Source organism: Pristiophorus japonicus, chromosome 5, assembly GCF_044704955.1.
Source record: "Pristiophorus japonicus isolate sPriJap1 chromosome 5, sPriJap1.hap1, whole genome shotgun sequence".
Taxonomy (NCBI): domain Eukaryota; kingdom Metazoa; phylum Chordata; class Chondrichthyes; family Pristiophoridae; genus Pristiophorus; species Pristiophorus japonicus.
Genome location: NC_091981.1, coordinates 37452187 through 37478576, shown reverse-complemented (window position 1 = coordinate 37478576; position 26390 = coordinate 37452187). Strand labels below are relative to the sequence as shown.

General features: G+C 44.4%; 1 protein-coding gene across 1 annotated transcript in view; it reads left to right on the top strand.

The window, feature by feature from the left end:
* The window catches only part of LOC139264064 (collagen alpha-6(VI) chain-like), a 178460-nt gene that overhangs the window by 70897 nt on the left and 81173 nt on the right, over window positions 1–26390 (top strand). The window contains exons 7-18 of the mRNA XM_070880162.1: window positions 7337–7897; window positions 9234–9809; window positions 10941–11507; window positions 14101–14444; window positions 14960–15038; window positions 16380–16525; window positions 18909–19001; window positions 19706–19759; window positions 20534–20605; window positions 20701–20727; window positions 20840–20884; window positions 20964–21017. Of these exons, the coding sequence (XP_070736263.1) occupies window positions 7337–7897; window positions 9234–9809; window positions 10941–11507; window positions 14101–14444; window positions 14960–15038; window positions 16380–16525; window positions 18909–19001; window positions 19706–19759; window positions 20534–20605; window positions 20701–20727; window positions 20840–20884; window positions 20964–21017 (2618 nt within the window). The remainder of the gene's footprint in view (window positions 1–7336; window positions 7898–9233; window positions 9810–10940; window positions 11508–14100; window positions 14445–14959; window positions 15039–16379; window positions 16526–18908; window positions 19002–19705; window positions 19760–20533; window positions 20606–20700; window positions 20728–20839; window positions 20885–20963; window positions 21018–26390) is intronic.

The window sequence follows — 26390 nt, the reverse complement described above, 5'->3', positions numbered from 1 at the left end:
TTCCAAGCACACTGACAATGATTGCAGAGAGAATGGAGGAGTCCACCTCCAGCATGAGTGGGTTGATGTCGCAGGGCTTTGTGATGATGTGTTCTTCCATGGATAGAGTGACCAGCTCCATGGAACATCAAACAATCCAATCAAATGTGTCCAAGCATGCCTTGACCACAGCTGTGCAGCCATTTTGCCTGGATGCCAATATGCCTGCCACCTTAAATAGGATGACAGATACCTTAGCCTTGTCCTTACAGCGCCGCACTGATCTGCAACAAAGTGCTCTCCAGCACAGTGATTGCAGTGAAATGTGACTGGGCCATGACAGGGGTGATGGTGAAAGGGGACATGGAAATAGGGACTCCATTCAAAGCACTTCAGCTTCTCACCCTTTGTCAGTTGCCCCCCCTGCCCCCACCCCCCAGTCAGGATAGATTGGCGAATGATACTTAAGGGGTTGACAGTGGATGGGCAGACATTTAGAGACTGCATGGATGAACTACAACAATTGTACATCACTGTCTGGCGTAAAAATAAAAAAGGGAAGGTTGCTCAACCGTGGCTATCAAGGGAAATCAGGGATAGTATTAAAGCCAAGGAAGTGGCATACAAATTGGCCAGAAATAGCAGCGAACCCGGAGACTGGGAGAAATTTAGAACTCAGCAGAGGAGGACAAAGGGATTAGGGCAGGGAAAATAGAGTACGTGAGGAAGCTTGCAGGGAACATTAAGACGGACTGCAAAAGCTTCTATAGATATGTAATGGGAAAAAGGTTAGTAAAGACAAACGTAGGTCCCCTGCAGTCAGAATCAGGGGAAGTCATAACGGGGAACAAAGAAATGGCAGACCAATTGAACAAGTACTTTGGTTCAGTATTCACGAAGGAGGACACAAACAACTTTCCGGATATAAAAGGGGTCAGAGGGTCTAGTAAGAAGGAGAAACTGAGGAAAATCCTTATTAGGAGCCTACTGTCAACAAGAGCAGACATCGACGATGAGGTCCAACACAGCCTTCAGTGTGCCAGTGCAGCCTTTGGTCGCCTGAGGAAGAGAGTGTTTTGTTAGAAATATGCCAGGTTATGGTCTTACAATCACAAGCACATTGACTAAGTATATACATTTCCAGCAAATTTGATGCAAACAACCAAAACAGATATTGTAAAGAAAGCTGAAATTTAACATTTAATCAACAAGTCATGGACTTAAAAGATTCTCCAGATATCTTCTACTCGTATCCATTCATTGTGGATAATTCATTTTAAATGTATTTCTTCCTAGCCTTCAATTGTCCCAATCTAACATCTATATCGTTTTTCACTTAAACACACCTTCAATCGCTTTTATTCATTAATTCGATAGTTTCTCGATGGGAGTATGTATCAGTGCTTTAATAATTGTCACAATTCCCTGAGCCACATTAACCATTTCATGTCTTCTGTTATCAAGTAACACAGTATGTCTTGAGACCTGTTCTTTAGTGCAAATTCACCATGCATTTCCACATACAAGTTGCCTCATGCGCAACAAATCACGTCTGCACTCTTACACCGGTATCTATCTCTATGCCATTTGATGCAAGCCATCTTGGGCTTTCAGATAATCTTATCTAAAGATTGTCTAGAATCTTTGCTCATCTTCCACTGCATGTTTCAGGTAGTGGTCAGGTTATCAATGCAACTTTCTTTAAAAATTCATCGGCAATGACACAAATGTCTCCAAGAGAAAGCTATCGATTTATTATTCTTAACTATACATTCCTAACTTTCACGAGAATGTTAGAAAAATTCCTACTTGGTGCTGTAATTTTCCTGTTTCAATCTTGCATCTTAAGTAGACATCCCATTAATTACTATTCATATTCATGAACTCTGGAGTAACCTTACTATCCTAAATACAATATTAAAGATCAACATTTTTAAAATTCTTTATAACCAACTATATTGTGCCCGAGTCCTTTTTATCATTTGAAACTTATCACAAATCTAAACAACCATATTGTCTTGTAATAACAGATTTTTTCAATCTTCAATTATTTTTCCCCACAAACTTTTTCTCTTGATATACAGCATTTAGTAGGACCACCTAAATTGTTCCCAAGCAGTTTATTTTAGTAAAGAATTATCCCTTTAAACTTCAGTGAGAATTTTCCCTTCTTGAGTGCTCGAAAAAGCAACTCATATCAATTTACCTTAATATTTGAACTTATTAATTCCTATTTCAGAAACAAGTTTTTGCCAAGTTTGGTAGTTCTCATGGTGTCTTAAACATTGGAGATAAAAGTAATCGCCATTTATTCACAAGGTAACTTCCATAGCTTAGATCACCACCTTGAGCACATCTTGTCGGGAAATTGTGTTGGGGAAATTGATGGGATTGAAGTCCGATAAATCCTCAGGGCCTGATGGACTGCATCCCAGAGTACTTAAGGAGGTGGCCTTGGAAATAGCGGATGCATTGACAGTCATTTTCCAACATTCCATAGACTCTGGATCAGTTCCTATGGAGTGCAGGGTAGCCAATGTAACCCCACTTTTTAAAAAAGGAGAGAGAGAGAAAACAGGGAATTATAGACCAGTCAGCCTGACATCGGTAGTGGGTAAAATGATGGAATCAATTATTAAGGATTTCATAGCAGCGCATTTGGAAAGAGGTGATATGATAGGTCCAAGTCAGCATGAATTTGTGAAAGGGAAATCATGCTTGAAAATCTTCTGGAATTTTTTGAGGATGTTTCCAGTAGAGTGGACAAGGGAGAACCAGTTGATGTGGTGTATTTGGACTTTCAGAAGGCTTTCGACAAGGTCCCACACAAGAGATTAATGTGCAAAGTTAAAGCACATGGGATTGGGGTTAGTGTGCTGACGTGGATTGAGAACTGGTTGGCAGACAGGAAGCAAAGAGTAGAGTAAATGGGTACTTTTCAGAATGGCAGGCAGTGACTAGTGGTGTACCGCAAGGTTCTGTGCTGGGGTCCCAGCTGTTTACATTGTACATTAATGATTTAGACGAGGGGATTAAATGTAGTATCTCCAAATTTGCGGATGACACTAAGTTGGGTGGCAGTGTGAGCTGTGAGGAGGATGCTATGAGGCTGCAGAGTGACTTGGATAGGTTAGGTGAGTGGGCAAATGCATGGCAGATGAAGTATAATGTGGATAAATGTGAGGTTATCCACATTGGTGGTAAAAACAGAGAGACAGACTATTATCTGAATGGTGATAGATTAGGAAAAGGGGAGGTGCAACGAGACCTGGGTGTCATGGTACATCAGTCATTGAAGGTTGGCATGCAGGTACAGCAGGCGGTTAAGAAAACAAATGTCATGTTGGCCTGCATAGTGAGGGGATTTGAGTATAGGGGCATGGAGGTGTTACTACAGTTGTACAGGGCCTTGGTGAGGCCACACCTGGAGTATTGTGTACAGTTTTGGTCTCCTAACTTGAGGAAGGACATTCTTGCTATTGAGGGAGTGCAGCGAAGGTTCACCAGACTGATTCCCGGAATGGCGGGACTGACATATCAAGAAAGACTGGATCAACTGGGCTTGTATTCACTGGAGTTCAGAAGAATGAGAGGGGATCTCACAGAAACGTTTAAAATTCTGATGGGTTTAGACAGGTTAGATGCAGGAAGAATGTTCCCAATGTTGGGGAAGTCCACAACCAGGGGTCACAGCCTAAGGATAAGGGGTAAGCCATTTAGGACCGAGATGAGGAGAAACTTCTTCACTCAGAGAGTGGTGAACCTGTGGAATTCTCTACCACAGAAAGTTGTTGAGGCCAATTCACTAAATATATCCAAAAAGGAGTTAGATGTAGTCCTTATTTACTAGGGGGATTAAGGGGTATGGCGAGAAAGCAGGAATGGGGTACTGAAGTTGCATGTTCAGCCATGAACTCATTGCATTGCGGTGCAGGCTCGAAGGCCTACTCCTGCACCTATTTTCAATGTTTCTATGTTTCTATGCTCCCAAGTCTCCCGATGGCCACGTCTCCCTCTGTACAGGTGCAGGTGGAACAGTCTTTAGCGGGGACCTCATGGGCTCCAAAATCCAGCTGGTGTCAGCCTAGAGCATTTCAGCAGTCAGAGCAGGGATCTGAGCAGCCTGCTTCTACCTCTGCTGAAACCACAGAGGTTGCACCACATAGGAGCGGTAGGAAAAGGAAATGAAAAGTTTTATAGTTGCACAAAGATATGCACATGGGTGTGTGATAATGTTGTTAAGTTTCTATTGTTTAGTTAAAGTACATAAATTACATTTTTTTGCCCCACGTTCCCGCCTTGCCCATTCTTGGTTGCTGGGTGACAAGTCGCCTTTTACATTGTTTGATGATGAATGGGAAGACATGAACTGATGGGATTCAATGGGCGGATGTGCAAGAGGTGTTTGATTGTTTTCAGGACTGCTTTATATCATTGGCATGGGGCTGGGGGCCGGGAAGAGTGGCCGTTGCAACCTAAGTGAAGGTGGCAACAATAAGGGCGACCCTGGCATCCCTGACAGCAATGTGAACAGCTGGTGGTACATTGCCCTCATCACCTTGCTCATCCCCATCTTCTCCTCCTCATCTTCTCCTCCTCAGAATCATCTGAAGAGAATCTGAGGTTTGCGCCTTGTTCCTCTTGCAGGTCCAAGCCTCGCTGCTGCGCGATGTTGTGCAGAGCACAGACACTGCAATCATTCTGGACACCTTGGCCGGTGCGTACTGAAAGGCGCATTCTGCTCTGTCTAGGACCTGAAGCACATCTCCAGCATGCCGATGGCTTGTTGAATCACACATCTGGTGCACACTGCATAAATATTTTTTCGTGGTTTAACAATAGCTGCACATTGATGGAGTGGAAGCCCTTGCCGTTGACGAATATTCCTGGTTGATTTGGGGGTGCCCGGTTTGCCACGTGTGTGCAGTCGACGTTGCCCTGCATCAGTGGGAAGCCAGCCAGTGACGCAAATCCAAGCGCTCACTCATTCTGATTGGCAGCATTGCAGGCAAAGTTCACATAATTGCCGACCTTAACAAATAACCTGTCAGTCACCTGTCTTATGCATTTGTGAGCCGCTGACTTGGAGATCCCAGATATGTCTCTGGCAGAGCCCTGGAAGGAACCAGAGGCTAAAAAGTTGAGGGAAGTGGTGACCTTGACCACCAGTGGTAACAGTTGGCCACCAGGTCGAGGCAGCAGGGCTTCTTCGAGCAGGCTGCAAATATCTGACACCTCCTGATGTGATGATCTGAACCTCCTGAAACACTACTGTTTGGACATGTCAAGGAAACAAAGCCTCTGTCTCCACACCCAGTGTTGTGGGTAGTGCCTCCTGCAAGCTGCACCCCTCTGCCTTTCCCCCTCTGCTGCTCCCCTCTCTGCTGTTCAGCTACAGGTTTTTCAAGAGCAGGCTGCAGCTGCTGGTGCTGGTCCTCGTCTGAGGTCCAATCTCAGGCAACAAAAGTGCCAGCCATCCTTAAGTGATTGAGATAAGCTCCAAAGTGTAGAAAGGTAACTCTCAGCAAAAGTGCTGTGAAAAAACCCTTTCCCTCTCGCAGGTAAGGAAGCAACTGTGAGTAGTAAGTATTTATTGCAGTACTTCCATGAGTTTGATTCAGCCTCTTCAATTCCCATTGTGGGAATTGCTTTCACTGGTGAGTTTCAGGAAGCCTGGGAAACCCATGGCTGCACCGTTAAATTTAAAAGTAATTGAAATATTGCTCTAATTGGGCGATGAGAAGATGTTAATAGATAACCGGCCTCTCTTGGAGCCAGCTTCCTGACGCGTTAATATTTTTGTCGGTTTTAACCCCCACCCACACCCAAACCCATGAGCTATGTTAGTCTTTTTATTTTGGCTTATCTGATGAAGTCATGAAAGGTTTTACAACATTGACTTGCCATTCGACTGGTTCTAGTGGTGGCACTAATTACCTCTGCCAACTCCTTCCATTGGGCACAGCGTGTAGCACTGGCGCGTCACTGGGCTGTCCACTTCCTTTAAAGGGGAGGGCATACTGCGAGCTCTGCACGGGTTTGAGGGACCTCCAGTAGACCACCGGGGCTGTGGGATGCCGTGGTCACAGCTTGGCAATGAGTGGAGTGCCAGGTTGCACCATCGTGGCATGGACCCCCCCAAAAAACCCAGGGAGGTTGGACTGGTAAATCGAGTGGAAATGAAAAATGGCACCGCACACACCTTCCCTTTAACTTTCGACCCCCAAACGAAGTGCGACCCGGTTCACAACCCACGAGCTGGCAATGACATTGCCCGCGGCAGCCTTATGGGGCGCTGCCCAACTGCCAATGCGGGACAAAACTGGGTCGTTGTGCATGATGATGATGTAATCGCTGGTGGCACAGCGGCCAAGGGTCTTGCGCCTCCTCTACTTCCCACGCAATTTTGCGGGAGCCGGTAGCGCCACCCCCCAGCCCCCCACTCCCCCTGGGCGAAAACACATTTGTGCCCCGTTAACGCCCTCTGGAGGTGCTAATGGGAGGCACACAGCAGGACAATTTCAACTCCAGACAAGTTTTTTGATTTTTCTTACTGTGTGAAACCTTATTTTGGATTACTGAAATCTCAGTTTCTGAAAAAAAGTGACACGTGAAATTTTGTTTTCTAAAAGTATTTTAAGTAATTTGATTGGTTCATCAAACAACCGTGATGGTGAATTGTTCACACAGTTTTACCATTATTTTCCGAACATGAATAGGCCACTCAACTCCTCGAGCTTGTTCCACCATTCAATTAGATTATGGCTGATCTATACTTCAACTCCATTTACCTGCCTTGGCTCCATATCCCCTGATACCCTTACCGAACAAAAATCTCAATCTTGAAAGCTCCAATTATCCCAGAATCTACATCTTTTTGGGGTAGAGAATTCCAGATTTCCATTACCCTCTGTGTGAAAAAATGTTTCCTGCTTTCCTTTCTAAATAGCCTAGCTCTACTTTTAAGATTATGTTACCTCAGTCATGATTCCCCCATTAGAGGAAATAGTTTCTCTGTATCTACCCTATGAAATCCTTTTAACATTTTAAATACCTTCATCAGATCATCTCACAATCATCTGTACTCAAGGGAATACAAGTAATGTTTATGCAACCTGTCCTAATTTAACCTTCTTACCTCTGGTGTCATTACAAATGTTTAGATAGGAAATGTAATTATAAATATTGACATACGGTTGTTATAGGAAGTAATCTTTGCGGAGAGAAAATCTACAGGGTATGTGATATATATCCATGAGTGGATAAAATACTTGTAATTGCTACTATGCTGTTTTATTTAAACTTGTTGACAGACACAGCATTTTAAAAACATTTATTGCGCTTTATTTTCCTTTAGCTTGCAACATCTTCCACAAAGCTGACATCACCTTCCTAATTGATGGATCAGGGAGTATAAAGCAGGAAGACTTTCAGGAAATGAAGAGCTTTATCCATGCTTTTGTAGATAATATCAGTGTTGGATCAGATAAGGTTCAAATTGGGGTAATACAGTTTTCCACAGATCCAGAACTAATGTTCCAACTTAATCATTACACTTTAAAAGCTGATGTAAACAGCGCGATCGATAACATGCAACAGTTGGGAGGGGGAACAAACACAGGTCGTGCGCTGAGATTTACAGCGGACTACTTTGATGAAGGTAAAGGGGGTCGGCCTGATAGCCCACAATACCTCATAGTGATGACCGATGGAGAATCGCAGGATGAGGTCCTTCAACCAGCTAAAGACATGAGGGCCAAAGGAGTCATCGTGTTCGCCGTGGGGGTTTTCAAAGCTAACTACACTCAGCTTCTGGAAATTGGAGGATTTCGGGATAAAGTTCACTATGTCAAAAACTTTGATCAACTGGATGCAATAGAAAAGAAAATTTCATGGGAGATTTGCAGTCCACCTGCAGGTGGGTAAAAGTTTTTCTGAATTTCCTGATGCACTGAGTTCCAAGAATCTGCTGACGCTATCTATAAAAAGCAAACAAGAATAACTTGCTCAGATAAAACTTAGCAATACAATTCTTTCACAGCTTTGAAAGGCCCAGAAGCTATTTATGTAACCAATAGAAATGAACTGCGGTAATTAACAATGACATACTATCACGGGTATGCTGCCCCATTTATTTCATGGTTCATTGGCCATAGGGCCCACTGTTATGATTTTCAGCCTCTATAATGCTACTATACATTGGGTGTCTCCTCCTGATATTGCGAGGGGTTGAACCTGGAGTCTTGCTTTGCACTATTGGTACTGAAAACCTACACCCCTGAAAGCTCAAGCCCCATAATCGGTTTGGAGTGTCAAATTTTCACTGTGCATGTAAAACAGGTGCTGCATGGGATACTCCTGTCCCTCGTTATGTTCTTGAAGCTGTACTGCTATTTTTCACATTTATAGGGAATTATCATTGAGCATTTGCCTCAACCACTCCATCAGATAGTCAGTTTCACATTCTTACCACTCTCTTCATAAAGAGGTTTCTCTAGAATTCCCTATTGGATTTATTAACTTATATTTATGACCCCCTAGTTTGGTCTCCCCACAAGTGGAAACAGCTTCTCTATGTCTATCCCATTGAACCCTTTCATAATTTTAAAGGCCTCTATCAGGTTACCCCTCAGCCTTGTCTTTTATGGAGAAAGGAGACATAGCCTGTTCAGTTTTTCTTGAAATTTGTACCCTCTAAGTTATGGCACAGGCCGATCGATCGAATGGCCTCCTTCTGGGCTGTAAAATTCTATGACTATATTATAATATATTACATTAGCAACAGGTATCCTTTCTGTCTAGCCCTCTATATCAGAAGGCACACAGCACAACCCACTGTCTATGAAACCATCAGTCTTCAGTGATTGACACTATTCGGGCATATTGTCCGGTCAGATGAAGACTTTGATATGAAGAGAGCCTAAAGTCATCTCAGTCGATGCTCCCTCCAGACTGGCATAGACCTTGAGGGAAACCAAGAGCCACTTGGACCCTTGCGGTCACGCAGGACCTCAAAAAAGCTCAACACTGGCTTCTACTTTGCATGGCACTAGGTGCAAGACTGGAAATTTTGCACACGCACCTCCACACTGCTACTGGTGGAGTAGGCCATCAGTAGTAGTGCTGGCAATAGTGTCTCTCTGGATTTACAGGAGCCTCCACCAGAGTAACAGCAGGTGTGGCAAGGAATTTCAACCCTTTGTTTCCTTCGACATTGTATGACAGTCATTGGTTGTTCTTTTCTTATTTTGCAGATTGCAAAAGGACTGAAAAGGCAGACATTGTATTTGTAGTAGACGGATCTAACAGCATTGACGACATTAAGTTTGAAAGCATGAGAAAGTTCATGTTGACCCTGGTGGACCAGACCGGAGTTGCCACAGACGGAGTTCGATTTGGAGCTATGTTGTTTGGCACCCACCCCAAAACTGCATTTCATCTGAATAATCAGAGCACGAAAGCTGATGTGCGAAAGAAAATCATGCAATTAAAAGGCGAACTGAATGACACTTACACAGTTGATGCCCTTAAACATGCAAGAACCCTTTTGAGTAGAACAAATGGTGGACGAAAGGAAGACGGAGTGCCTCAGTTCCTAATAGTCATTACTGACGGGGATTCCACAGTGGTAGAAGGACTAAATGCTACAGCTACAGCCATCAGAGACAGCAATGTTAATATCTTAGCCGTTGGTGTCGACAAAGCCATTGAAGAAGAACTTCTGATGATTGCAGGATCAAAGGAGAATAGGTTTTACGTTAACAATTTTACACGTTTGGAATATTTAGGCAACAACATTTCTCAGCTTATATGTAATGAAGTTAAACCAGGTAAGTTATTTGCTGAAAGAAAATTTTGTGTAAGTTAAAGATCAGTGTAAATTTGAAAGAATTAGAAAATCGCCATGGTGGAGTCAGGGGTTATGCTGGTCCTGGTGGTCCTTGTGCATGAAACACAAAAAGTATGCAGGTACAGCAAGTAATCAGGAAGGCAAATGGAATGTTGGCCTTTATTGCAAGGGGGATGGAGTATAAAAGCAGGGAGATCTTGCTACAACTTTACAGGGTATTGGTGAGGCCACAGCTAGAGTACTGCATACAGTTTTGGTCTCCTTATTTAAGGAAGGATATACTTGCATTGGAGGCCATTCAGAGAAGGTTCACTAGGTTGATTCTGGAGATGAGGGGGTTGATTTATGAAGAAATATTAAGCAGGTAGGGCCTATACTCATTGGAGTTTAGAAGAATGAGAGATTATCTTATTGAAACATATAAGATACTGAGGGGGCTCGACAAGGTAAACGCAGAGAGGATGTTTCCACTCATTGGAGAAATCCAGAAATAGGGGTCATAGTTTACGAATAAAAGGGTTGCTCATTTAGAACTGAGATGAGGAGAAATTTCTTCTCTCTGAGAGTCGTAAATCTGTGGAATTCTCTGCCCCAGAGAGCTGTGGAGCGTGTGGTCATTGAATATATTTAAGATGGAGATCGACAAGAATTTTGAGCGATAAGGGAGTGAAGGGTTATGGGGAGCGGGCAGGGAAGTGGAGCTGAGCCCAAGATCAGATCGACCATGATCATATTAAATGGCAGAGCAAGCTGAAGGGGCCAAATCGCCTACTCCTGCTCCAAATTCTTATGTTCTTATGTTTCGGGCGGTGGTCAATTTCGGCCCCACTGTATGAATGCAAATTATTGTTATGTGTTACAGTTATTTACAGTTTGAATCCAGACAGCAAGTCTCAACAATTTAACACCTAGATTTTGCATCAGGATTGTCACAATAATAGTTTTCAGATGATTAAGGTCTAAGAAAGTGGTACCACTACTCGTCAGCATTCAAGAGTAAACTTGGATTTATAAATTTATTTGGAAAGGACAAAAATTTTAAATGTTTAAAGAAATGAAGCATAGAAAATGCTGATGTCACCAATTTATGGTTTATGCTCTCCTATCCTAGATTGCGAAGTTCGTGAAGCAGACATTGTTTTTCTAATTGATGGATCAAAAAGTATTGACCCAGATGACTTCACCCGCCTGAAAAATGTATTGAAATATATGATACAAATGTTAAGTTTTGATCAATCAAAGTTCCAGTTTGCAGTAGCCCAGTACAGCACAGAGCAAGTCGTTGAATTTTACCTGAATGAGACTAGTACCCAGACTGCACTTGTCAATAGAATTGACAGAATCACCCAACAGTTTGGAAACACCCTGACTGGGAAGGCACTGTCGTTTGTGAAGGGTTTCTTTGAACCATCATCAGGAAGTCGAAAGCTGAAAGGGGTCCCTCAATACCTCCTGGTGATTACAGATGGAGAATCCCAAGACAGCGTGGTTGTCCCAGCCAACAACTTGAGGAAAGAGAACATCAATATTTTTGCCATTGGTGTTGGAGCAGCAAATGAAAATGAACTGGTTCAAATTAGTGGAGCGGCAGATCGAAAATTTCATATTGAGAACTATACTAAATTAGATAGAATTAAAAGAAGTGTTGTCCGTAATATCTGCACCCCACCTGAACAAGGTTAGTGAAATTTGCTTAGTGGTACAGCTTTCAAAATTACACTGTTGCACTAAAATTGCCTGGGACAATATTCGTTAACTATACATCGTATCTCTGGATACCCATGGAGGGAATCAAATGTTATTTCCAAACAGGGTTCTATTAGTAAATTGAAATGGATTGTTTCTTCTCATTTAGGTTTGCATCAAAGATCCTGATGTATGTGAGTAAGAAAGAAGAAAAGGCAGAATTGTTCATAATAGTAATAGTGCAGTAATAATAGTCTTCAATTACACTATAGACTGGGAAAAAAACAGAGTAAAGGGCAAGGAGGGTGAAGAATTCATAAAACGTGTACAGGAGAACTTCCTTAATCAGTATGTGTCTAGTCCAACAAGGAAGGAAGCAATGCTGGATCTAGTTCCGGGGAATGAAATGGGGCATGAGGAGTGTGTTTCAGTGGGAGAACATCCATATAGTGATCAAATGCAGAGTTCCTTCACGGCAAACGAGCCAAAGTTGGGCAGTGTAAACGTTACAAGGACACCCTCAAAGCCTCCCTGGTAAAGTGCGACATCACCACTGACATCTGGGAGTCTCTGGCCGAAGACCGCCCTAGGTGGAGAAAGTGCATCCGGGAGGGCGTTGAGCTCTTCAAATCTCAACGCTGCGAGTGTGAAGAGGTCAGACGCAGGCAGCGGAAGGAGCATGTGGCAAATCAGTCCCACCAGCCCCCTTCCCCCGACGAATGTCTATCCCACTTGTGACAGGGTCTGTAGCTCTCGCATTGGACTGTTCAGCCACCAAAGGACTCACTTTAGGAGTGGAAGCAAGTCTTTCTAGATTCCGAGGAACTGCCTATGATAATGATGATAAAATTAGGTTTATTGTAGTTATGGAAAGGGAAAAGCAAAATACCCAACTGGAAGAGAGCCAATTTCAGTGATTTGAGAAGGGATCGAGCACAAGTAGACTGGAAACCAAGAATGGCCAGGCAAACTGTAAATGAACAAGCCTTTAACACGGAGATAGTTCAGATTCAAACCAAGTGTATTCCCATAAGGAGGAAAGATGGGGTATCCAAAGTTAGAGTTCCCGAAGTGACAAGAAAATAGAGGCTAAAATAAAACAGAGAAAGGAGGTTTATGGCAAATGTCAGGTACAGAATACAATTGAAAACCAGGCAGAATACAGAGACTGCTGGGGGAAATTGGAAAAAGATGTAAGAAAGTCAGAATAAGATAAAAAAATATATATATTTTACAAAGATATAAAATTGTATCATATATATATATATATATATATAGTGATAGTTAAAGGAATGATGGAGCTGATTAGGAACAAAAAATGAAATCTTCTTGTGGAGGCAGAGGGCATTACTGAGGTACTGATTGAGTACTTTGCATCTGTCTTCACAAAAGAAGAGGATGAAGTTAACGTGACAGTAGAGGATGGGAGTGTTGCTCCTGGCCCACAAGCAGTGCTGGAAAGGCACTTACCTGTTCCATCCAGCTGTCCTTACCTCCCTTCAGTTGTCGGGTTTCCCGAGGCCTGGGAACCCGGCCAGCCTGTGTTAAAGCTGGATCTTAGGCAGCTGCCTCAGTAAAATATTTCACTGAGGGACCCACTTCCTGAGAGCGGGTTGGCTGGCCGTCACTCGCCCCACTTCCGTTAAAACTGGAAGTGGGCGGGTTGGAGGAGAGTTGGGTTTGGGTTTGAAATTTTTGATATTTAACTTCCTATGCAACCCAAACCCAGTCATTTTGGGGGGTTGAAATGACCCTCTATGTGTTTATGTCCATTGAATGCACAACATGCTGTGCCAGAGATGAGTGTGCTATCAACTGAGCCGTACTGGCACAAACAGGTGACACTTTACCCAGAAGGGCCAACATCTCTATTTCCTTGCCCACGAATGAGCAGCCACCTCGCTTACGCTACCCCTGCAGCTGCCACAGTCTTGGGCAGGGTCTTGTGATGAGCAGCTGGAGTGCCTGCCCATTTCAGCTAGGAGGCTACTTGTAATATGGAATTCCTGTGATGTACATCGGACCCCAATTGCAATTTCGAAGTACATTTCGGCCTAGCTGTACTAAAAGGTGAATGACTTAACCAGCAGTCTTTAAAGGGCCGCTCACAAAATGATCGAGGAAATTTATATATTTTTAGGTGGTGCCAGGAGGAATGGGAATGATTCTCCTCGGCACACATAGACACTCCGGACTGCTACGGGCCTATACGGGGTCCTCCTGAGAGTGCCTCCCATCCCTCCTCCCCCACGGCTCTAACATTCCCGCCCTCCCGGATCAAATGAGCTGCAGCAGAGCATCCCTTTGGCACCTGCCGATCACCAACGGAATATAAATGAGGCCGGGGCCTCACGTTGGCAAGAACGGATGGGAAACGGGTGTACAACAGTGAGTAGTTAAAATCGGTGGGTAGGCTTTCGACTTCAGCATTCCTGACACTGGAACCATTTTAGGAGTTTGGACATTACATCCCATCAATAACTTGGTCCACCATTTCCATCCTAACATGTTCGATTGTGACGGCTTTAAGCAAACATTGTCAATAATCCTTTTTTCATTTGCTGATCTTTATTTTTGATTTCCAGCTTGCACCGTAAATGTTGCTGTGGGATTTGAAAGCTCAAATCAGATACAATTTGAAAACATACTTGCTGGTCAGTATAAACTACAAGTAAAGCTGGACGAAATCTTAAAGCAAATCACCTCTCTAGAGGTCAGCTGTGACTCAAATTACCATTTGAAAATCAGAGTTGGATTTTACATCCAAAATGAAATCGGCCGGATTGTCCATGAAACCCAATTTAAGGAATACAATTCAAAACTGATTGATGGCCTGCAAGCTATCAAGGCGGACAGTCGCGTTAAGTTAAATGCAAAGAATTTAGAATCATTTTTGAGGAAGTTCAATGAATCGACCTCAAAAGTCAAGGTAATGTTTCCTGTGGGAAAATCTTTTGTTAACAACAATCTTTGGTGCATTTACAGAATGGACTTTTAATGAACACATAAAAGTTGTTTTGCTTATTTTATAGTAGATCATTATGAGACGGACAGGAAGTAGATGTGATGTAAAAGTGTGGCTGGTGAGCTTTATCAGGGCCCATCATTAGATTGAAAAAGATAGAGCTTGCATTTATTGAGCAGCTTTAGGGGTGGAAATCAGGTTGGAGGCTTCTTAGGGTGCTAATGGCGGCAGGATGGTAAATTTTGTGTCGGAAAATGGTTTGCGACGGCAGCCAAAAAATTTGGTTGCTGTGTCCTGAGAGTGGAGTGGGGCGTTCTACACCTCTCTTCGGGCACTAGGCCGGGTGAGCAACTGAAAATCCGTTGCTAAAGAGCCAGCCTCATAGCGTTCCAAGAGAGGCCTCCCTGTCTCTTAATAAATGACTCTTTGAAGTGTAGATGATTAAAATGATGGTCTGTTTAAATATAATTGATCTGTAGGTGATGATATTATTCACGGATGGATTAGATGATCCCTTGCATCAGCTCAAGCGAACATCACAAACGCTCAGAGAAAATGGTAAATATATCTTTATTTTCAAAGCGGCTTGTTTTGGGGTCATTGGCCCTGATATTATCTTGGTGTCATATTCGGTGTGGTGAGGAGGAGTCATAGACAGTAAACCTGGAAGAATGGGTTTCCCGAACGCTCTGCAGTTTTTAATCGGCTAACATCAATCTGTAACTGATCGCTAGATGTTGTGCAGTAGTAAGCTAGGGTGACTTGTTTGCAGATGCGCCGACCTTGTCAGCTGAATCTCTACAGGGGATCTTTTGATTATCTGTCGTAACTTTGGTGGAAGATCTGTGGAAACCCCAGAGAGATTGCAGCGGTTGATCAGGAGACCTCTTGGGGTCATTCTACCCTTTAGTACCATCTTACAATTGCTGTATGAGCAACCACAAACATGAATCCATGCCTTGCCACTCTATGGTACAGTACATTGGCATATGACACTGGATCATACTGGTGCACTTGATTAATGGATCTGTTGAGCAGAATAACTGAAAACTCAACTCATGAGTGCACTAGTAAATGAATATTTTCAATATTGTGAGCAGTGTGTCACCAGCATTAATGTTCTTTGATGTCATTAGTATACGATCGATCTTTCTCTATTGAATTAAAGTTTGATACCAACTTTGAAAAGTGAAAAATGAATCATTGCATTTTTGACCATTCATTTTGAGGTTTAACCACAGATTAATTTTAAATGATGCTGACAATTTGGTTGCTTTGATTGGAGACCATTTCACAATACAACAGTGGATCAGCACCATCTTCTTATCAATAAACAATTTTACACAGCTGTAATAAATTGTGTTGTTAGCAATGTCAAGCTGCCTGTAATTTTGGCCATTGCACCTCCAGCAGCCCAGTGGGTAGAGGCATTACTGAGTGTAGCACTAAACCATACAAAACGGAAGGTCCCTGGTTACATTTCTACACGATGTTTAGTTAGTTGATTTCAGGTAGTGAGGTGAAGGAATGATCAATCAGAGCCCCTGTTCCTGCTCATTATCCTACTGATCCACCTACCCATTCATCCGGGAGAATAAAAGTTTTCTTTGCATCTCTACCCTCACTTTAGGCTTGGCAATTTTCTAATTATGCTCATCATCAGTTCTACACACAGTTTAATTTAGTTAACCAGCATAAATCTAGATTATTCATGCCTACCTGCATTTAAAAGTCTTGAATCCCATCTCCTCATCAATCCATTTTTATCAATGAAACCCTTTCAGCTTCATGACTTTCTTTTGATCACAATGTGCCAGCTCTACTATAGATTAATAACTGCTGTCAATTCAGTTGTCGACAGTAATGTGTAATAATAAAATGGTCATTTTACAAATACAGGAGTCGATTCACTCATCACTGTCGCTCTGGAAGGTGCTGTGAATGTTGATGAGATTCCTCTTGTTGAGTTTGGAAGAGGATTTGGATACAAACAACAGTTATCAATTGAAATGGAGGATATTGGAAGTGCTTTGCTTAAACAAATAGTAAGTGTCCTTTAGAAAAGCAAGACAGAATTGTTCAATATTCTGTAGGTTTTCTCTAAGCAAATGAAATTTAAGACAAAAAAGATCCAATGACACGATGAGATGGAGTTTGTTTTTTTATTGTTGATGATTGTTCCACATATTGGTCCATTAAACAGGTAATTTACACTGGTGAAGAATCTGCTGTTCAGTGAAGTTCTATTTTCAAATTATTGGGCCTGAAATTCGGCACCTGAGCGTGGTTGTTAAGGCTGGTTTTGTGGAAAAAGTAGCATTCGCATCTCTGCCGTCTACGTTGGTGAGGGCAAAAAAAAGGCGTTGTTTACCTTCACCTGAAGCAGGTGTTAGGCCATTAACATAGTTAGATAAAGGATCTATCGCTTGCTGCTCCACCTCTTACAAATTTGGTGTGCATCTGTGGCAGCCATCGCCAGCGATATTTACACCGGGGAAACAAATGATAAACAGCGACGAATGAAAAAAAGGCAAAAGTGTTCCAACCTCTCTCCCAACTCCGACCATCAGGCCCTCTCCGAACACCCCCCGAGGCCCGACCTCCTCCCCCCTACCCACCCCACCCCTAACCCCAAACCTGGCCCTGAGTCCCAACCGATCCCCCCCACAGATCCTGACCCTGTGTCCCGACCTCCCCCGCCTCCCCCCCACCACCTCCTCCGCTCCAAGTCCTGACCCTCACCCTCTGATCCTGGCCCCGAGTCCAGACCTCCCTCCACACCCAACCAATCCTGACCCCATGAAGCGACCTCCCCCGCCCCCCCACCCCCCGATCCTGGGCCCAAGTCCCGACCCCCCCCCCCCAATACTGACTCCATGTCCCGACCTCCCCCGCCCCTCCCACCCCCCGATCCTGGCCCCAAGTCCCGACCTCCCGGCCCCCCCCCCCCGCCCCCGATCCTGGCCCCAAGTCCCGACCTCCCGGCCCCCCCCCCCCCGCCCCCGATCCTGGCCCCAAGTACCGACCTCCCCCGGCCCCCTCATCCCCCGATCCTGGCCCCAATCCCGACCTCCCGCAACCCCCCTATCCCCCGATCCTGGCCCCATGTCCCGACCTCCCGCCCCCCCCCGCATCCCGATCCTGGCCTCAAGTCCCGACCTACCCCGCCCCCCGATCCTGGCCTCAAGTCCCGACTTACCCCGGCCCCCCCACCCCCCGATCCTGGCCCCAAGTCCCGACCCTCCCCACCCCCCGATCCTGGCCCCAAGTCCCGACCCTCCCCCGCCCCCCGATCCTGGCCCCAAGTCCCGACCTCCCGGCCGCCCCCACCCCCCGATCCTGGCCCCAAGTCCCGACCCTCCCCACCCCCCGATCCTGGCCCCAAGTCCCGACCCTCCCCCGCCCCCCGATCCTGGCCCCAAGTACCGACCTCCCCCGGCCCCCTCACCCCCCGATCCTGGCCCAATCCCGACCTCCCGCAACCCCCCTGTCCCCCGATCCTGGCCCCATGTCCCGACCTCCGGCCCCCCCCCGCATCCCGATCCTGCCCTCAAGTCCCGACCTCCCGCCCCCCCCACCCCCCGATCCTGGCCCCAAGTCCCGACCTACCCCGCCCCCCGATCCTGGCCTCAAGTCCCGACCTTCCCCGCCCCCCCCACCCCCCGATCCTGGCCCCAAGTCCCGACCCTCCCCCGCCCCCCGATCCTGGCCTCAAGTCCCGACCTTCCCCGCCCCCCCCACCCCCCGATCCTGGCCCCAAGTCCCGACCCTCCCCCGCCCCCCGATCCTGGCCTCAAGTCCCGACCTTCCCCGCCCCCCCCACCCCCCGATCCTGGCCCCAAGCCCCGACCTCCCCCACCCCCCCGATCCTGGCCCCAAGTCCCGACCTCCCCCCACCACCCACCCCTCGATCCTGGCCCCAAGTCCCGACCTCCCCCGCCCCGAATCCTGGCCCCAAGTCCCGACCTCCCGCCCCCCCCACCCCCCGATCCTGGCCCCATGTCCTGACTTCCCCCCCACCCCCTACGTCCCCACGATCCCGGCCCCGAGGCCTGACCCCTACCCCCTCCCCCAGAGTCCTTGCACATCTAAAGCTGGGCTGAACACCACAATAATGATAATCAGCAGGCAGCACCAATTTTGCGGAAATCAAAACAGAAAATGCTGGAAATGCTCAGCAGGTCAGGCAGCACCTGTGGAGAGAGAAACAGAGTTAACAGTTCAGGTCGATGACCTTTCGTCAGAACCAAAATAACGGTGCCGCCTGCGATCCTTTTACTGCCGCTAGGATACCTCAACCTGCCCGTTTTCGGGCCTATTCAGATTTCTAGGCTTTCTTTTCTTTCACGAATGGATTGATTTCTTTTTCCTGAAGTTGTAGCAGCAGAATTAATTTCACAACGTCAATCAAACAAACCTTTTTTCCAGAGTACCGTTGCAGAAAGGCAGTGTTGTAATGTGTATTGTGTGTGTGAAGCAGAATCAGGAAGGCGAGGTGATCCGGGGAGCCCTGGGACGCAGGTAAGATACTTTATAAAACCAATCAGATTCAATGTACATTTTCTCCAATTAAATGCAAGAATGATGGAATATGAATGTGAATATTTCGCCGCTTTTATAAAACGATCTAATGTGAAAGTTTCAACCCCGAAATTCCCATCAACTCGCTTCACTGGTGGCAGTGCTCCATGAATGGGCAGTAAATGTATCCAACGGAGCAGGACCAGACAGCATTCCAAAGTACTGGGACACCGTCAGTTACACCCCTGCGAGTACTGATAGCTGAAAATGTCGAGAACCTTTCAGTGGAAATAAACAGGGCTTTCCAGAGGAGATCGATTACTTCTGGCTGGAAGAGACTTTCCTGGGGCCTTAGCAGCACCAATGCCACTCTTGGCACTCAGTCCACTGAGGCCTTTAAAAAGTATGTTGGTGGGAAGCCCAGGAGTTCCCCCTTGACATGGGAGGGGGCAGGCAGAACTAGGTTATGGTCCATTTTCTAATTCCCCCCACCCCTCCATCCACCCCAATCCCTACCTTACACCTTAATCAGAATTTCAGGACCTTAATTTTTAGATTGAAATTTATACCAATGTAAAATGAATATCTGCAATTAAATGACAATATTTAAGAGAACTTTTTTTGCATGCCGATGTTATTTATTTAAGTTAACAACATGCTTTTATTTTTGTATTAAATACTTGATGGGTGTGTCGATCTTACAGGGAAGTAAAGGCCGAACAGGATTTCTTGGCTATCCAGGAGAAGATGGAGTTGAGGTGAGTTTGGTTATTTTCAAAAGGCTTGTAGAGAATTTTAGTTGCTTTTGTTTTCGATCCAAGTTCTGCTGGTTTACATCGTAAAGAATTGAAGACAACTCCCCTAATTAGTAAACTATTATGGGTTTGTCCCATCGCTGCAAAGGGAAACTTTATCACTTCATTACATGTTTAGCCTTCCTGTTCATTATCAGCACGTCCCATGTTTGAATGGAGCACAGAATATAGCTCTTGGAACCAAAACAATTTAGATACACAATTACACGGTATGTATGAGCAGTTTACTGAGACATGATGCACTTAATGCACTGGCGTGCACTGAGGTCACATGGGTGAGTGCCAACAGCCCTTAAAGCTGTAATTGTGTTTTTCTGGGAGAAACAAAAGTGGTTGCACCAGAGAAGTCCCACACAGAGATCTGTCTGAGTCCTCACTGGAGGAGATTCTGCAATGAAGGCTGCGACCCAGTCATAAGAAGGCTCCATTTCTTTGCAAGCCTCCTGTTAAAAGGGTGTCGAGTGTCTTTTGTACTTTTTAACTGCTCCAGCTTTCCCCCCAGCCCCCACCTTTCATTGATATCAAACTGGGGATTTTACTGAGCCTTGGGAGCAGGCCGTGTACAGGTTGGACGAGCATAAAGCAGATCCCGGTCAACATTTTCATGCACATATTGGACAGGGCACAAAGTAAGCTTTGTCACGTTATGTTTTCATAATGTAGATGGAGATGTCATAAAAACAGAAAGTGGAAATTAAATCCAAATGTATTTTACAGGGCAAGAGAGGCCCACCAGGTGTCACTGGGTCTCGAGGATTTAGCGGATGCCCAGGTCCCAGAGGTTATAAGGTAAGCGACTGTCAAATGCATCTCCCTTCAGCAGTAACTAAAAAATGTTCCTACTTTTGGAATCAGCATTCTTACAATTGTACATTATGTTTCAGGGAGGAAGAGGAATTCGAGGGATAAAGGTACATTTGGCTTATTTACACTTCATTAAAATCCAATAAAGAGTAAATGTTTTCTGTTGCCTGACATCTGATTTTACCAGTGTACTAAAACCCAACATTGCTGTTGTAACAGGGTATTGATGGAGACCAAGGTGTTGATGGAATCAATGGAGAGCAGGTAATTGGTGAGATAAATTTGTCACAATTCACTTTTCGCAGTTGTGTCCAAGTATTGATACAAGATTGTGTTCGCACAGGGAGAATATGGAGCATTTGGATCCTCCGGGGAAGAAGGGAAGCAAGGATATCTGGTAATGTTTTTATCAGCATCAGCAATCAAATTAAACTGGCTTTGCTACCCCCACCCTGCCCCCCACCCAGACCCCCCACCAAAACAAAGCATTGTGTCTGAGCTGTTCTATCCATCCTGTCTAATACAATTTTCCTTTATGGAAGTGTTGTTTGATCAGTTCTTCCTTAATTAAATAGTTATCCTGAAAAATAAGAATTATTTTAACCCATTGTCTACAGTAATGTTTAAGTACAGTAATATACTGATAGCATATTGGATGCATTACTAATGACGTTATGAGCAGGAGGTCCAGCAGCTAGCCGACAATCACGATGTACGAGGATTCTTTATCGCCATCAAGACCACCTACAGCCCAAGCACCCAAGGCCCTACCCCACTGCTGGCGAAAAACGAAGAGGCACTCATCAAGGACAGAGAGGCAGTCAGTGTCTGCTGGAAGGAGCACTTCGAAGATCTCCTTAACCGAGGCTCTGTCTTCGATGTGAGTGTCCTCGACTCCATCCCACAGCATGCTACCCATCACCATCTCAGCACAAATCCAGCCCGGCACGAGGTAGAAAAGGCCATCCGACATCTGAAGAACAACAAGGCTTCAGGAGCGGATGGACTTCCCGCCGAGCACTAAAACATGGCATTAGCGCGAATACATGATCTCATTTCTCTTATCGGGAAGGAGGAGAGCATGCCAGGAGATCTCAGAGAAGCCATAATTGTGACCATCTTCAAGAAAGGTGACAAGTCCGATGGTGGTAACTGCAGAGGAGTTTCCCTGCTGTTGGCCGCAGGGAAAGTCATCGCAAGAATCCTCCTGAACCGTCTTCTCCCTGTTGCTGAAGAGCTCCTCCCTGAGTCACAATGCGGATTCCATCCACTAAGGGGCACAACAGACATGATCATCACCGGGCGGCAATTACAAGAGAAATGCTTGAAACAGCACCAACCCTTGTACATGGCCTCCTTTGACCTTCAACATGGTTAACCGTGAGGGATTCTGGAATGTCCTCCTCCGGTTCAACTGCCCTCAAAAGTTAGTCACCATCCTCCGCCTGCTCCACGATGACATGCAAGCTGTGGTCCTGACCACAGATCCACCTTACACCCAATTCACGTTTGGACCAGGGTCAAGCAAGGCTGTGTCATCGCACCAACGCTCTTCTCGATCTTCCATGCTGCAATTTCACGCTCAGCAAGCTCCCTGCTGGAGTGGACCTAAATTACAGGACAAACGGGAATCTGTTCGACCTCCGCTGCCTCCAGGCCATTTTCTGTCATTGAACTAAAGTTCACAAATGATGCTTGCGCCTGCACACACTTGGAGGCCGAACTCCAAGCCATCGTCAATACCTTCATTGAGGCGTACGAGCACATGGGCCTTACACTGAACATCTGTAAGACAAAGGTCCTCTACCAACCTGCCCCCGCCACACAGCACGATAAGGCCTTGGACAACGTGAACTATGTTTCATACCCTGGGAGCCTACTGTCAACAAGAGCAGACATCGACGATGAGGTCCAACACGGCCTTCAGTGTGCCAGTGCAGCCTTTGGTCGCCTGAGGAAGAGAGTGTTTTGTTAGAAATATGCCAGGTTATGGTCTTACAATCACAAGCACATTGACTAAGTATATACATTTCCAGCAAATTTGATGCAAACAACCAAAACAGATATTGTAAAGAAAGCTGAAATTTAACATTTAATCAACAAGTCATGGACTTAAAAGATTCTCCAGATATCTTCTACTCGTATCCATTCATTGTGGATAATTCATTTTAAATTTATTTCTTCCTAGCCTTCAATTGTCCCAATCTAAATTCTATATTGTTTTTCACTTAAATACACCTTCAATCGCTTTTATTCATTAATTCGATAGTTTCTCGATGGGAGTATGTATCAGTGCTTTAATAATTGTCACAATTCCCTGAGCCACATTAACCATTTCATGTCTTCTGTTATCAAGTAACTCAGCATGTCTTGAGACCTGTTCTTTAGTGCAAATTCACCATGCATTTCCACATACAAGTTGCCTCATGCGCAACAAATCACGTCTGCACTCTTACACCGGTATCTATCTCTATGCCATTCGATGCAAGCCATCTTGGGCTTTCAGATAATCTTATCAAAAGATTGTCGAGAATCTTTGCTCATCTTCCACTGCATGTTTCAGGTAGTGGTCAGGTTATCAATGCAACTTTCTTTAAAAATTCATCGGCAATGACACAAATGTCTCCAAGAGAAAGTTCTCGATTTATTATTCTTAACTACACTTTCCTAACTTTCACTAGAATGTTAGAAAAATTCCTACTTGGTGCTGCAATTCTCCTGTTTCGATCTTGCATCTGAAGTAGACATCCCATTAATTACTATTCATATTCATGAACTCTGGAGTAACCTTATATCCTAAATACAATATTAAAGATCAACATTTTTAAAATTCTTTATAACCAACTATATTGTGCCCGAGTCCATTTTATCATTTCAAACTTAGCACAAATCTAAACAACCGTATTGTCTTGTATTGACAGATTTTATTCAATCTTCAATTATTTTTCTCCACAAACTTTTTCTTTTGATACACAGCATTTAGTAGGACCACCTAAATTGTTCCCAAACCAGTTTATTTTAGTAAAGAATTATCCCTTTAAACTTCAGGGAGAATTTTCCCTTCTTGAGAGCTCGGAAAAGCAACTCATATCAATTTATCTTTATATTTGAACTTATTTATTCCTATTTCAGAAACAAGTTTTTGCCAAGCTTGGTAGTTCTCATGGTGTCTTAAACATTGGAGACAAAAGTAACCGCCGTTTGTTCACAAGGTAACTTCCATGTCTTAGATCACCATCTCGAGCACATCTTGTCGGGAAATTGTGTTGGGGAAATTGATGGGATTGAAGGCCGATAAATCCTCAGGGCCTGATGGACTGCATCCCAGAGTACTTAAGGAGGTGGCCTTGGAAATAGCAGATGCATTGACAGTCATTTTTCAACATTCCATAGACTCTGGATCAGTTCCTATGGAGTGGAGGGTAGCCATTGTAACCCCACTTTTTAAAAAAGGAGGGAGAGAGAAAACAGGGAATTATAGACCGATCAGCCTGACATCGGTAGTGGGTAAAATGATGGAATCAATTATTAAGGATGTCATAGCAGCGCATTTGAAAAGAGGTGACATGATAGGTCCAAGTCAGCATGGAGTTGTGAAAGGGAAATCACGCTTGACAAATCTTCTGGAATTTTTTGAGGATGTTTCCAGTAAAGTGGACAAAGGAGAACCAGTTGATGTGGTATATTTGGACTTTCAGAAGGCTTTCGACAAGGTCCCACACAAGAGATTAATGTGCAAAGTTAAAGCACATGGGATTGGGGGTAGTGTGCTGACGTGGATTGAGAACTGGTTGTCAGACAGGAAGCAAAGAGTAGGAGTAAACGGGTACTTTTCAGAATGGCAGGCAGTGACTAGTGCGCTACCACAAGGTTCTGTGCTGCGTTCCCAGCTTTTTCCATTGTACATTAATGATTTATACGAGTGGATTAAATGTAGTATCTCCAAATTTGCAGATGACATTAAGTTAGGTGGCAGTGTGAGCTGCGAGGAGGATGCTATGAGGCTGCAGAGTGACTTGGATAGGTTAGGTAAGTGTGCAAATGCATGGCAGATGAAGTATAATGTGGATAAATGTGAGGTTATCCACTTTGGTGGTAAAAACAAAGAGACAGACTATTATCTGAATGGTGACAGATTAGGAAAAGGGGAGGTGCAACGAGACCTGGGTGTCATGGTACATCAGTCATTGAAGGTTGGCATGCAGGCACAGCAGGCGGTTAAGAAAGCAAATGGCATGTTGGCCTTCATAGCGAGGGGATTTGAGTACAGGGGCAGGGAGGTGTTACTACAGTTGTACAGGGCCTTGGTGAGGCCACACCTGGAGTATTGTGTACAGTTTTGGTCTCCTAACTTGAGGAAGGACATTCTTGCTATTGAGGGAGTGCAGCGAAGGTTCACCAGACTGATTCCCGGGATGGCGGGACTGACATATCAAGAAAGACTGGATCAACTGGGCTTGTATTCACTGGAGTTCAGAAGAATGAGAGGGGATCTCATAGAAACATTTAAAATTCTGACGGGTTTGGACAGGTTAGATGCAGGAACAATGTTCCCAAAGTTGGGGAAGTCCAGAACCAGGGGTCACAGTCGAAGGATAAGGGGTAAGCCATTTAGGACCGAGATGAGGAGAAACTTCTTCACCCAGAGAGTGGTGAACCTGTGGAATTCTCTACCACAGAAAGTTGTTGAGGCCAGTAAACTAAATATATTCAAAAAGGAGTTAGATGTAGTCCTTACTGCTTGGGGGATCAAGGGGTATGGCGAGAAAGCAGGAATGGGGTACTGAAGTTGCATGTTCAGCCATGAACTCATTGAATGGCGGTGCAGGATCGAAAGGCCGAATGGCCTACTCCTGCACCTATTTTCTATGTTTCTATGTTTTGTCACTCATCAGAGAAAACAGCATTTTAGATTTTGTCTCAACTTTTTAGTATGGTTTCTTTTAAAAAGGTTTCCAAACCCAAGATTTTCCAGTGCAACCAAAATATTTAACAAGAAAAAGCATCTCAAATGTCTCAAAATTCTAATTCAAATACTGCCAATCTTTTTTTAAACTTAAAATAACCAGAATTTCACTGTCGTCGCAAGGTAAGTTGGGTTTTTCACAATTTATCATTTCAAGAAAACTTTCTGGAACCAAATTAAGAAAGCAGTTTTGTTCCAATTTGAATTGATTTAAAACAAAACCACACGTGTTAATTAACAAACTTAACGGCAAACAAAGAGTTACCAGCCTCTCCCCTCTCAGCACACAAAAGTGGGTCGAGCTGAAACAAACGAACAGACTTCTTTTTTTTAAAAAAACTGAAATTCCAGCATCTCTTTTAAGGTTAACAACACTCGGCAAATCTTATGCTTTATTTTCCCCGGCACAAAAGCTAAAGCTTTGTGTTAGTTTCATTTTCATTTCAAAAAAATCTCATCTTAGTAACTTATTATCTAATTCTCTTTTTTTTTCGTGTTCTCAGGATGGTTTGTATTCAGTTACGATCTTTGTTTCTGTTTATCTCCCAATCTCACTCCTGCTCTTTATCTTGTTTGTTTCTCAAGTCTGCACACTTCGCACAGAAGTGAGTGTGTAAGCCAGTTGTTATCGACTTCTTTAAGTTTAGTCCGTTCCGCATTCACTTGGGATACTATTGCATCCAAGCACTTGGAGTAACTACATCTGTCCTCTTGGATGACTCCGATAGTCTCTGAGAAACTGCTCACGATTTTATCTCTACAATTAGCACTCGCCATTCTGTTTTGGTTTCAGTGATGAAACAC